The sequence below is a fragment of the Trachinotus anak genome, unplaced genomic scaffold (assembly GCF_046630095.1).
Source record: "Trachinotus anak isolate AG129_WGS33_773 ecotype Australia unplaced genomic scaffold, CSIRO_AGI_Tana_v1 ptg000019l, whole genome shotgun sequence".
NCBI classification, from domain to species: domain Eukaryota; kingdom Metazoa; phylum Chordata; class Actinopteri; order Carangiformes; family Carangidae; genus Trachinotus; species Trachinotus anak.
In genome coordinates, this window is record NW_027273870.1 from 21,227,577 (window position 1) to 21,241,212 (window position 13,636).

General features: G+C 40.2%; 1 protein-coding gene across 2 annotated transcripts; it reads right to left on the reverse strand.

Annotated features, from left to right (window-relative positions):
• Window position 1: 1 nt before the first annotated feature.
• Window positions 2-12,139, reverse strand: prmt9 (protein arginine methyltransferase 9). 2 transcript variants are annotated; one of them, XM_071504175.1, is made up of 13 exons: window positions 11,776-12,139; window positions 10,800-10,999; window positions 10,351-10,499; window positions 10,027-10,263; window positions 9,665-9,832; window positions 9,475-9,577; window positions 8,922-9,031; window positions 8,589-8,781; window positions 7,015-7,198; window positions 4,741-5,449; window positions 4,460-4,613; window positions 1,296-1,418; window positions 2-728 (listed from the first exon to the last, which is right to left on the reverse strand). In XM_071504175.1, exons 2-13 carry the CDS (start codon window positions 10,995-10,997, stop codon window positions 489-491), a joined length of 2,568 nt encoding a protein of 855 aa, XP_071360276.1. In that variant the 5' UTR covers window positions 10,998-10,999; window positions 11,776-12,139; the 3' UTR covers window positions 2-488. The 2 variants fall into 2 exon arrangements, with proteins under 2 accessions (XP_071360276.1, XP_071360277.1); XM_071504176.1 differs by lacking the exons at window positions 2-728; window positions 1,296-1,418 and adding an exon at window positions 3,654-3,921 and having other exon boundaries at window positions 11,776-11,917.
• Between the last annotated feature and the right edge of the window lie 1,497 nt (window positions 12,140-13,636).

Below are 13,636 nucleotides of genomic sequence, written 5' to 3' on the forward strand. Positions count from 1 at the left end.
ATTTCTTTTTTCTTTGTTTATTAAGGAAATGTAACACATTTATTGTTGCCTTTTTTTATTGATACCCACAAACATCTTTACAAAACCAACCGCATCTATAATCAAGGGACAGCTATAATATTTATAGTTTATACTTATAAATGTTATAAGTACAAATTATAAATGTCCTCTGGCTTTACAGCAAAATTTACAAATCAAAACATGAAGGTTCATTGTTAGAAAATTCTTCTGATCGTGATGAACCTGGTTCCCACTGGTGTAAGACTTTGGGTCATGCAGATTTTAGTAAATCTCACACACAATCCCTGTGTGTCTGAAAAAATTAGGAAATTTGAAGGCTGGTATTACATTTGTGAAAAATGACATTGGAAATCCTTTTCTGGTATTATAAATTATAAATACCCCACAGAGTATGCAACAATAATCTAAATTTAACTCCAAATATATAAAAATAAAAGCAAATTGCAAAGCTAGAGCACAAGAGGTTATTAAACCATTGGCCCGGGGGAATTGTCTACATGGGCTGATATGGAGATGGTGCTCTTGTGAAGCTTCACAGCGAGATGGACCCAGTCTCCAGCTTGTACTTCTAGGGGCTGCTGCAGCACAGCAGCCGCCTGCTTCCAGTGAGAGTTCTTGTTGAGAGTGCTGACACTGATCTCCTGGTCCAGGTAGATGTGGTACCAGAAGGGAATTGCAGTTATTCTGCCTGCAGATGTAGCCTGAACCTAGGAAACCGAGATCAGGGCTTAACAAGATACTTAATGTTACATAAGACCAGTCAGGTAGTAATACTACTCTCAGTCACTTTTACTGTAAATCCCATTGTTTCTGTTGGTTTAAAAACAATATGGCACATGAATAAATCAATAAAAAATTAATGAGGGCTCCTTGTAATTCTACCCTTACCAATAAGTTATTTTCATTTTATGCATTTTAACATTTATGAGCTTTAGGGAAAAAGCTCGGATCAATGTGAATTGAAACCAGGGATCCAAGTGACTGGATGAATATTAATAGACTCATAGTGGAGACAAGTGTCCAAAAAATATTTTTATATACCAGAACTGGTAGTTCTGGAAATAAAGTTTTATTTTTGAAAATTCAAAAAGTGAGTTTTGGGCTGAATTCAAGCAGGGCCAAAAACACAAAGTTAGAAAGTAAAGTCAGGTTAGAGCTTTGTGTTTCTTGGTGCTTTATGTTCCTGCACCAGAGAGGTAGCTCAGGGATTTTTGAACTATACTGGCAGAGTCGATGCATGTTGGCAGTGCTCACTGGTCCACTGCGTGCCTTACCTTGACTTCCCTGTTGGTGTAGTTTGCGTTGGCATTCATAAGGTCGAGAACAAAGAGCTCCACAGACTCGCTCAGATGCCGGCACTCCAGTGTAGAAAAGTCCAGAAACACATGGACTGGTACCTTAAATACACAAATGATGAACACAATGTTAGCAAGTTCTTTGTAACTGCCAAAAGAAATGACTTTCTGCTGACGTTACAAATACTCTTATGGAAAATGGAGAGAAACTACTTATTTATTCTCTAATAACAAACAAAGAAAAATCCAAGATGCTTATTTTTGCTCATAGTATAGATTTGGACACAGATAGGAAAAAGAAAAAAAACCTTCAGTAAACGAACGGTCCTGCAGAGGCTGACTCACAACTGATGTGGGCTCACTTTCTCAAAAAACAGTATAGTATAGGTAGTATAGGTTTTAACTGCCGGTGTCAGTGGATAATCACTCAATCACGGACTGAGAAACTAACCCTCCACTTCAAACTCTTCCAAACTTGACAAACAGGCCGCGGCTGCAGGGTGGCAGACTTAAAAGCTGAGGGAGAAACCAAAGTGGCAGCACAGAAAGTGTCATGGTTTCCTTTACTGCACAACAAAAGAATCTTTCCTCCTCCCTGTCACAGTTGTGAAGACCTCAGAGCCCGCTGTTTGATGTGCTTGATGTAATGTGTACTGATGGATTCAGGTAGGAATGTCTTGGGCCAAGCTGTGTGTTGTGTCTTGTGTGACAGTTGTGCTAGAAAGTGCCCTCCACTGAGGGCTTCAAAGACAACATCTGTTAAAACAAACGACCGTCCCGTGAGGGGCCTGCGAATTAGAGCACAAACATGATACTGGAAAAAGAGAGAGAAAAAAAAAAGATAACTACCAGACCAAATAAAGGTAAAGAATTCAAAGGGATTTTGCAGCTTCTTTAAAGCAGCTTGGAAGCACACATCAAAGGGGAGTGCACAACAGAAAACACAGTCCTGGACCTTGCTATTCCAAGTGAATTACCTTGTTCAACAAAACACAACCCCAAACATGGTAGAAAACAGAACTGGATGCACAGCCTGCTTAATTATCTTCGCCAAGCAAAATTTAATCTGAGATGTAGTTTTATAATTTTACAGTATTGCACGAAGCGCCAATAATATTTAACAAACACCTCAGGGAACATATTTGCACCTGATGCACAAACTCTGAATGTGAATGATGCAAGCTTACAAACACAGCATACTGTATGTGAAAACTGTCAATATTGACGGTTGCATCAGGAACATGAGATTGATGGTTGCATCAGAAACATGAGACAGAATACAAGATATCAGTTGCCTGAGATGTACAATAGGAAGATTTCGCAACCTCTGTTATGAAGTCTGAAGTTCCAGCTCAACAATGTGGTTTAAGTGTGGTTGAATGTGATTTCCTTTGAATTATTCTGGGCTTACACTAGTTGGTTTAATTTAAAATCACTTTTTATTGTAAGAAGATATTTTATAATTGAAGTAATTATACTAAGCCTGACTATTAACAGTACAACAGAAGTATGCTAATGCTATCAGCATCCTGATCATGTTATTCTCGACTTGATGTCCATTGAATTGGACATTCAGTTGTGAAAACACGTTTCAGTCTTTCCACAGTCAGAGAATCTTAAAACTAACATCTGATGAATTCATAATGTTAATATAACATCTGTTTCAAGAAAATTAGTTCTGAATGAATAGCAATAATAAAATAGTATATAGAGTATATACAGTGTGTATATATGAGCCGAACTGATAGTCGGTTTTTGAGTATAATACTGATGCCAGTATATTAACCAGTACTCCTTTTTACAAACATCTAACAGAAACATTTTGATCAGGATCCCATAAATTTGGTTAGCAAATGAACGTCAGTGCTCCCTAGTGTACACTGTAACTGCGTCATTTTCTAAATCATCTTTGACATTTCAGTACTGAAATTTGTCATTATCACTGTAAAGTGACCAAGAAAGTGTCACATGACAGATACATAGGACACAATGGACAGACATGCAGATCACAACAAAAACAACAACAGCTATTGAGTTGTAGTGTAGTGATATTATGACAACCATTATGTACAGTGTGATACAATATAATATGTATTATTTATATAATTTTATATTATCTAATATTCTTAAATATATTATTATATGCTAATAATATATGTTATTATATTACATAATCATAACAATAATTATAATAACGTTATGTTAAATAGTGATGAGTAGCAAGGTCCGGATGAGCCACCATGGACGTGAGCAACAATTTATTAGCCATTATCAATCAGCTGTCACATACACTGAAAATCAATGTATCTGTGATGAACTGCCATCGTGCCATACCAGTATCACCTGACTCTGTCCCCCTGGCAACTTAAAGGACCAAACTTGACACTGATTGGTTACTTAGTTACTTAATTACTTATTAACTTAGTTACTAGCATAGGTCAGAACTTAAAACAGAACAGTTTCATTGGATGAGTTTAGTAAACATGGGATATCTATCACAGCAGATGCAGCACAGTAAAAATGATGCTGTAGACCTCTTGAGCAGAGAGACTGTTGCTTGATCACATACTTGTTTGAACCAGTCACTGACTGCACTGCAACAGGTCTGTGTGTAGTAAACAGTTTAGAAATCACTGTTTAAGCTGATCACACTGTAGCAGTCAACATATAGTGCATTACATTTTATGCCACATTTTCAGAGACGCCAATGTAAATTTGTCCCTAATGACCAAGAGTTAAAAATATTGTTTTTAACTTCACTAATTTATGTTTAGTGAAAGGATATGACATTAATGTTCAACAGCTCTTTTATGATTCACAGACAGTACACCATCATCCTTCCCCTTTTTGTGATGTAACCTTTTCTCTATAAAATTAGAGAAGCACACACAAGATGTGATTTGGAATCATTTGCCTCATGAAGTAGCATGAATCTTTTTGTTTTCAAGTCCAACATACAAAAAAAAAAAAAACAACTCACACAGATACACACATACACAAAGTGATCAGTAGCCGTGGCGCAGCAAACCCTGTAGTAACAATTTGTTAATTTGTTCAGCTAAGATTTTCACATGCCATAAATAAACACCAATCACAAAAAATAAGTTAACCTTGATACATGGTATCTTATGTCAGATACTTACAGTGAATTGGTTGATGAAGGGAGCAATGTTGAAACCCAGAGTCGGCTCCTGGCCCTGGACAGCACTCTCCAGCAGCAATGTGTCTGACTCTACTAGCATACCATACACCACAATCCGCTCAGGGAAAATGTGTCCTCCTTCCTCCAGCAGACACCTGGTACAGATCATTCAAACACATTTTTAAAAACATTACCCACAATTATCTCAAAGTGCACACTAAAAAAAATGAGCAAGTCATCCAACTTTTCTGCATGTCCTCAACCGGTTACACTTCCACTTACCTGGCCAGTGAAGCTTTCTCCATCACCTTCTGTCTTATCAGGCCACAGGTCTCCACACAGTCCAGGATGATGGCACTCCACAGCTTCTCCCTGGACGGCCTCTTCAGCATCCCCTGCTCGTCCTCTATGTGGTTGAGCCAGAACTCCAGATGCTGTTCTGAGATATTATTGGAGCGAGCCAGTCTCTTTAGCACTTCCTGCTGCTTTTCCTTTTCCACAGAGCTGTAGGCTTTTACATGACCCTGACTGGCAGCGATGAGGGAGAGCAGAGAAAAACCCTCTGACACGTCCAGCACGTACAGCAGGTCACTACACTCTGTGGAGTTAGCAGAGTCAGCGAGGACAGACTGAACGCCTGATCCTTGCTCTTGGTTTCGGCTTTTGACCTTCAGTTGAGAGATGAGTTTTCCTATTGCGTTGCAAAAACTCTGATGGTAATCCTGGTTGTTGAGGAGCGCCATTTCTGAACATTCCAGCATGCAGAAGTCTTTCGTTTGATTCTGGCCAGTCTGAAGACATGCTAATGCGCTGCACAGTTCTGCCTCTGGGTTTGGGTTTGAACTGGGATTTCCAGAGTACCGCGAGTCAACGCGCTTGTCCAGAGAGATTTCGTGACCCTCTCTCCGCACCGCGACGCTGCAGAGCCTCAGGTAGGCATCTCGGCAGGAGATCTCCACAATCAGCTCGTCTCCAGGTTTCAGCACAAAACCTGAAGAAACAACAAGGGAAACCTGATTTTACTGGAGCAATGTAGGATGCGGAATTGAAACTCAATATTTTATCAGAAAGAGCTGAAATATGTCAATCCTGTCCACTGAAGGTTGGCACTGGATATCTGGTCAAATGTGTAGTTTTGTTTATTTAGTATTCAAACAGAGAGGTCCTGACTGAAATAACAATTGTGATCAGATTTTTATTTCTCCTGACTGAAACACAAAGCAATCATCGGTCCTTGCATACATACATATTACTGAATGTAAAGTATTGATTATTTTGGTGTCAATACCAAATCTTAGGTATCAAAAAAAAATTCAAAAGATATCCAGCTGCGTGGATGCATTTAAAGGTTGTCTCCAGACCTGCTGTCCAGTACAGTTTAAGCTGGCATGAAAGAAGCATCACTGGTAAGATTTTTAGATGGTTGTAGAAATAGCGGGAAGAGGCAGAGAGGGAAAGCAAAGGGGAGAGGAAGGGAGAGCGAACCCTGCGGAGAAATGAGATTCAGGGGACTGGGCAGAGAGAGAGAGGGGGAGAGGCACAGAAAGGATTCCTGCAGGAATAACATCTGTTCATGTCTTCATGTCAGCGCGCAGCTCGTCAGAGGCGTTTGGGAAAAATGCATATTTATTGCCTATAAGAATTTCATGAACACTAAAGAGTGTCACAGGCGATCACGGCACACACGTCACAGCGACCGGGAAACGGATGTTGGTGATCACCGGGAAAGGTGGCGGCTCCCTTGACGCTGCCTGAGCCAATTAGCAGTGCAGTGAAATGCTGCTGCGTCCTGTCTGAAAGATGATGTACTGTGATGCCAACTGGAACATGTCACCTCATGTCAGTGGCTATTAAGTTCACCCTGGCCTGGGTCTGATAAAGAGTAGAAAAGAGTATACGGCGCTCTTTGGGATATTTAGCAAACTTAATTAAATGCCAAGAAAGGTATTTAAACATGGTGCTTAACAAACATCACTTTTACTATGGTGTAATAGATGTATTGTCTCACAGTTCATGAAAATGGTATTATACTCATTTGGAGCAGTTATCTATTATATATTTAATGGGTATTGATTTTTAATAGTAATTTCAGTAAATGTATAGAATTTTTTATAGTGGTATATTCTTTTCAGAATGTACTGTGGCATATTTTTTTCAGATAACTAAATCTGCTATTCTTTATTACAGTATATAAATCTCAGAAAATAGTAATATAGTGGTAATAACTGTCCACTAAACTATTCACATGCAGTATCCCTGGCATTATTCAAAACAACTTCAAGATGTGAACGATCCAGTTTACAACACACACTGCCCTCATCTGATGTAACATGGAAATGCATGACAGAGTCCAGAATACAGGCAAGCAAGCTGAAACTATTTTATTAACAAGCTTGGTTCATGAGAATTTGAAACAACTAGCCATGATTAAAGAAGAAGACCCTGGACATACAGACTGCTAAAACTAAACCTTCAAATTAAAAGTCAGAGTGGCCAGTAGTGAATATATAGTGATCAATGAACATGTTGTCTCCTGTGTTTCTGTTAGTATCTTACCCTTGGCACTGTGGACGGGGTAGATGGCTTGCTCCCAGCAGGTGTCCTCCTGGGGTCCAGTAGACAGACTGCTCTCCTCATCCAGGTGGAGCTGGAACCACACAGCCAGAGCATCCAGCTCCCCCTCCTGAATGACAGGCAGGCACATCTGCTGAACCTCCCTGGAGCTCAGGCCCTCCAGTTCCTACAGGTCACCAATATGCCACAGTTAAAGTTGAAGTTTCACACAGATTTAGAAAAAGATTTAATATGCATAGCTATGGAAACAGATCTGGCTCCTAACAGTTTGATAGATTATGAGATCATAGATGTAAATGATCTACATTTAAATGTGTTTGCATTTCACACAGCAGTCACATATTTATGTCAGTATTCTGAAGTTTTCATATTCCTGTCCAGCCTAATAAGACCCATATGTTATTAACTGTGGCCATTCTTGCTGTTGTGGCTGTTGCATTAATACATATCTCTGCCACGCAGAACTTGAAGCAGTGTGTTACAGCAGACGGCCAAAGCAAACATCACCATCTCCAGCACTTTCAAATCCACCCTGACAGCTGGAGCTCTGAGGCACAGAGCCACAACATAACCCAGTGACAGCAAGGAAAGAAAATTCACAGCCTCCTGATGATTAAAAACTAGTTTGAATTAAAGCTTTAAAATCATAAATGTAATTAATTAGCATTTCTTTGTGACATACAGTATGCGCCTACACCTCAACCCTGTGAATGGTCAGTTGTAAGGTAACAAACTAACCAACTTCAATATCTCTCAGTGAAAACTCTTCACACATGGGTGAACAAAACACAACTTCATATTCATTAGTCAGTCCTGCTCGCCATCATATTCCTGGGAGTGGGACACATGCACTCAAAGCTGGGTTTAGCAGATTTACTAACAATTCAATTGTGCCTATCGTTGTTTTCTTTAATCTGCATGTGGCTGGTGTCCCAGCAGAACTGACTGTCGCACAATGCACTTCATGTAAGACCAAGCATCTCTCTGCTAAAGTGAGTTTGCATCACTGACTCCGGACAAATACACAGCTCTGTCGTTGGGGTAGATTTGCCTGCAAGTCCCTGCTGCTACACATGTGTGGCTATACATACAGTATAAACAAATGATCCTACAGGTAGGAACACAATCTTTCCGACCTGCCAGGTGTGTACTGGCATACTACTGGTGTGTACTATCCATAGATCAGACAATCCCTGCAGGGTTACAGCTAAATAATGAGTAGCCACTCGTGTGCAATATTTAAGCCTATTAGTTTCATGGGGACAGCAGACATATGGTCAGGTAAATAAATGATTTTTCTCACAGTGCGATTATTCTGCTTGACTCTAGGAAACAAATACACACTGAATATAAGGATCAGATACAAAGATGATGCAAAAGTTGGGGAAAGTGAAAACAGATTAAATTGACAGTGGATGAATCAGCTCCATCGTCACATCATTAAAAGCTACAAACCAACTACAACTCAACATTTGAGTGTCTGTGTGATCGTTTCTGAATGTGGGCTACATTCACAGATTTCATCAGCATCCGTTGTCAGCAATGTTTCTGTTCACCTGCACATTATTGAAATCTATGTTGAGGGCTGTGAAGGGCTCGGTGAGAGGTTTATATCCTCCCGGCAGTCTGCTGAGTCTCTCTGTGGTGTACGGCTCCATGGAGTCATCCGGCTCAGAGCTGCAGCTCACTGGGCTACGGAGCTCCCCAGCTGCAGCCATGGACAGACATCCCACCTCTGACACACACAACCTGTACAAAAAAAAAAAAAGGCATTCTAATGCTAGGTAGAGAAAGCTACGACTGAAGCACAGATCTTCCGTTTGCAGGAAAGCACATCTCATCTGACAAACAGCCTATTCACAAGAACACAGGCTGACTGCGAGGCCTACCTGTGATGCCGGCGGATCTCGGCACTCTCCACAGCCATACCAAACACAGTGGCTCCAGCAGGGATGACCCGTCCTGTTGCAGACTGTTCCCTGAATTCATTCTCATCTCTCTTTAGGACAAGAAACATGTGCTTTTAATGCTACTACACATTCAGCCGCTTTAACACAACATGGCCACACTATTTGTTATTATTATGTTATTATCAGTTAAATGTGTGACTTTTCAAGTTGACAAGGGGTACCTTTAATCAATTTTTTATGCTAAAACATTACACTGCCTGCCTCTCAGGTCCTACAAGCCCACACCCTGAACTGTGACACAGCTCTAGTATCACTATTCACAATTTTATGTGTTTTTCAAAGATTTAATAATACTCCACATATTTATTTAAATTTTTGCAGTACCTTTTTAGGATTTTCATGACAATGCGATGTCAGTAGCAGACAGGAATAGAGTTTGGATGCCAAGAACTCATAGAAATGTTAACATTGCATTGCTGCAACTGGAGGATGAAGTTCTGTTTCCTGTCCTGTGTTTAATAATTGAAGTTACCTGTGGAGGCAGCAGGAGGTGGTGCCAGGCATGAATGAGACTCTCTATGATTCCCTCTCCGAACAATCCTGCATCTACCGTCTCTGTCACCACCAAGGAAACCCTTGAATAAAAAACATGAAAAAAAATAAGTTCTTAGCTCTTAAACAGGAGCATTACACGAGAACGAACATTTAGGTGTAAGTTGTACCTGTGTGGGATGTCCTTTGGCACTTCCATCTCCAGAGATTTCATATGGAGGATCTTGATGCTGCCATCCATTCCATTAGCAGTCACCACCTCACAGGCCAGTTCATACATCGTCTTTGACAGCTCACAGGCATACACCTCAGCAGCCCCTGCCTTCTTAGCACACATACTTCACAGAGAGAACAGGAAATCAGAACAAGAATACCCATGCATTAACGCAAACGTCCTATTCTAGCCGTGACCAAAAGAAAAAGAAAAAAAGAAATTTACAAGTATGCTACCATTTGAAGGATCAAGCTCTAACTTAAAAAAATCTAAATACACACCATGACTCAAAATAATAAAAAAGTTTCCAAATCTCACCCAAGGATCCCAGTGCCAGTACCTATGTCAAGTACAGTGTTGCAGCCGCTCTGAACAGCCTTCTGAATGGCTTGCTGGTACTTCTGGTTCCTCCCACGGTCATTGAGCATTAAGAAATGCCAGCGCTCCACCAGCCAGTTGGCCACACGGTAGAAGTTCTCCCTGGCTTCTGGGTAGTCTGGTCTCAGCTTCAAGGCTTTATGGAAATGACCTGCAGCCTCATCTCTAAACCCCATCCTGGATAATAAAAGGAGAACCCAAACATTGTCACAAACAGTATAAGCAGATCATTTGTAAATACATTCACGCAGCGGAGCAGTGTACCTGAACAGGTGTTCGCCCATGCTGTTGAGGATGACCTCATCGGAGGGGAAAAGTTCCAGCGCTTGTTCGTAACAGTTAAAGAGGTCCTGAATACGGCCCACAGAGTCCAGCTCCTCTGCCCATTTGAAGAGCGTGAACCTGAAAGAGTCCTGAAAGGGAGATGCCACAAAATTGTATTCCAAGATTTGCAAACATTTCCATTCTGCCGTAGTGTCACAACTGAATAAACAAATTCAGAAATCACTATTTACTAGACAGTGCGAAATGTTTGAAAAAGTTTACAGCTCACTACTAAGCAAACTACTGAGTGCGTATTTTTACAGAGCAGAGAATGAGTGAACAAGGGAGGGATTTTGTACACAGCCAGTGATTGTGTGATTGTGTTTCTGCGTTATGTGTGCAGTGAATGTACGCAGACTAGTTTTCAGAGTAGTGTAAACAGCCATTACCCTTGCAAAGTCCTTAAACACAGGTGCGAGGTTGAGGACCAGAAGGTAGTGCACAAACGCAGTTCCATAATCTTGGTTGAACAGGCACTGCTGGGCACTTTCTAAGGAACTAGAGACCAGCTCGTTCCTGGCAGGGTCCTCTCTGCGTCGCCTTCGGGTCCTCCGGCTATGCTTCGGCCTTGCACTGGCATTAGGCATCCCTTGCAAAAAAAAAGATACTGATTGGGGAGTCTAATGGAAAATGATACAATGAATATAAAGCCTCTTTCAATAGAACAGTAACAATGAATTTGCAGCTCTATGCAGGACCTGTTGTTTGGGAGAGAAACAGTCTGCAACCATTTTTGATAATCTGTTGATCGTAAGTCATTACTTTCAGCAAAAATGCCAAATATTTAATAGTTCCAACTTCTCACACATGCAGATTTACTGCTTTTTCTTGTAATGACTTTGTAGTAAATTGAATAACTTTGGGTTTAGAGACTGTTGCCTGGGCAAAACAAGACACGTGAAGACTTGTTTTATGGACCAAATGACTATGGAAGCCCATTTCTGGCAGGAAGAAAAACAAACAGATGAAAAGAACTAAAATAAAAACATTAATTTGCATTTAAAATTGTGAGATACCAGGAAAAACTTTGTATTTCTCACACACAATTTGCAGACATTAGGTCGAGACTTCGTCTTACAATTATGAGACATAAAGTCAGTATTGTGACACAAGAAAAAATTGTTAACTTACATGTTGTTTTGTAATGTTGGCTTACTAATTCATAATTGTGGCTTTTTTTTTGTCATTCCTAAAATTTAACAAATTTTTGTATTATTGGAAAGGGGCTTTCATACATGACATAACTTTGTAAAATTATTATTATCATCATAACGTCAACATAAATAGGAAGTATTACATAGCTTGCAACCACTTTAACCACAGTGCTTCTTTTCGGGCATTACCGATTCGTTTTCTTTGACTTACTGTGAGTTGTTTTAGATCACAGGCTGGGATGTTCGATAGAGAAGATCGCTGGTGATTATTTGTTTTATTTGATTTAACTTAATCTCATCAAAGCGGTATTGGTAATTTTGCAAACACGGAGACGTTAACGTTACGGTTTTGCCCAATAAAGTCGTTAGCATCGTAGTGAACGGTCCTTCTCCCGACAGCAGCCCTAACGTTAGCTCACATGAGAGAAGCTGTTCTGACAGTAACTGCGGTAGCTTAGCTCCATGGTAAAAAAACTACCATGTCTGTTCAAAGTCGAGTTATATCTGCAGGCTGTTGATTTACACTGTAAATCACTTCTCTGCTAAAGAGCACGCATTAGCTACCGCTCAACCACAAACGAGTCCGTGCGCTAAACACCTCCGAAACAAACATGTGCAGAGATTCGGTTCCCACGGGCGCAACTGTGATAAAGTCCATTGTATTTGAAGCTACGACCAAGATATAATTACTGTAAGATGCATGGTGAATAATGATTTCCGTATTTGTTTACGAATCGCAGGAAAGTAGATGTAACCGCCTCAGATTCGCCTCTGATGGAACCAATGACAGACGAACCTTCAGGCACAATCAAAGAGTACAAAAGAGCAAGATAACTCACATTCATAGGGCTGGTCATTGTCTGTTTCTTCACGCCATCAATGAGACCAGAACCTACAAGAAATTCTTCCTACAAGTGCTGTCTGTGTGGCCAGAGTCTGATATGGCTCTGGATATTGCTCTGTACCACAGAGCTCCACAGTAGTGCGAAAAAGATGAAAAAGAATTCAATAAGACATCTTTATACTAGTTGACTTGTTTCTTCTCTACCATAAACATGGGCGCTGTAGTTTTTTGGAGGCAATCCCATAGACACTGCCATGGTGTAAATATTCACCATAGTACCAAGTCCACAGCCAGTAATAGTGCCCCCACAAATCCATTATTTACTCCTGTTTGTTTCATAATATTGTCTGAAAACTACAGTATACAGCTGTTTAATCTAATAATTTACCCCCCCTCTTTATCTTTATAATACAAGTGTGTATATTCTTGCCCTTCTAATAGGGTTGGGCCTGAGAGGCGCTGACAGACAGGGTGGGTACAGAGACCCACATTCTCTGACACATTCTCAGTTTTGGTCTTTTGTTGGGATTTGTTGACAGTAACAAAAATATGGAATAATGCCTCTTTATCCTTTGAAATAAGCGTGAATACACATTATTTCATGAGCATATAATTGTGTTGTATGTTTGTAGTTTGGCACTCTATGAATCAACCAGCTAACATGTTTACACTTGAGTATAATTGCTTTTTTCTGTTATTAATAAGTATAGTCTAAGCACATGAACAGAAGGTAACTGATGTTAGTCTCACTCACTGGTGGAAAGTAACTTTGTACATTCACTCAAGTATTGTAGTTCAGTCTGATTTTATTAATATTAATTACTACTATTTTTTGCTACTTTGTAATTCTACACCAGTACATTCACATAAATGTATTGAATAGCTCGTCGTGTTTCACATTTCCATGAGTTGTTAGGAGTTCTTGCAAAGAGACATTTGAACCTATCATGTTGTTTCATTTAAATAATAGGATAAAACAGGTAAACTGATCACTTTTGTATATTAGGATTTTCTTTACAGGGCAAGGTCGAGACCTTACTTTATTATAGAGAAAAACCCAACAGTTCCCATAAAGAGCAAGCACTTGGCCACAGGGGGGGAGGAAAACCTCCCTTTTAACAGAAAGAAACCTTGTACCAAGCCGGGCTCAGGGTGGGCAGAGGAGTGCAAACTGCTGGAAATGGCTGCCAAAAATGACTTTTATTCTACGCTCCAACTACATGAGAAG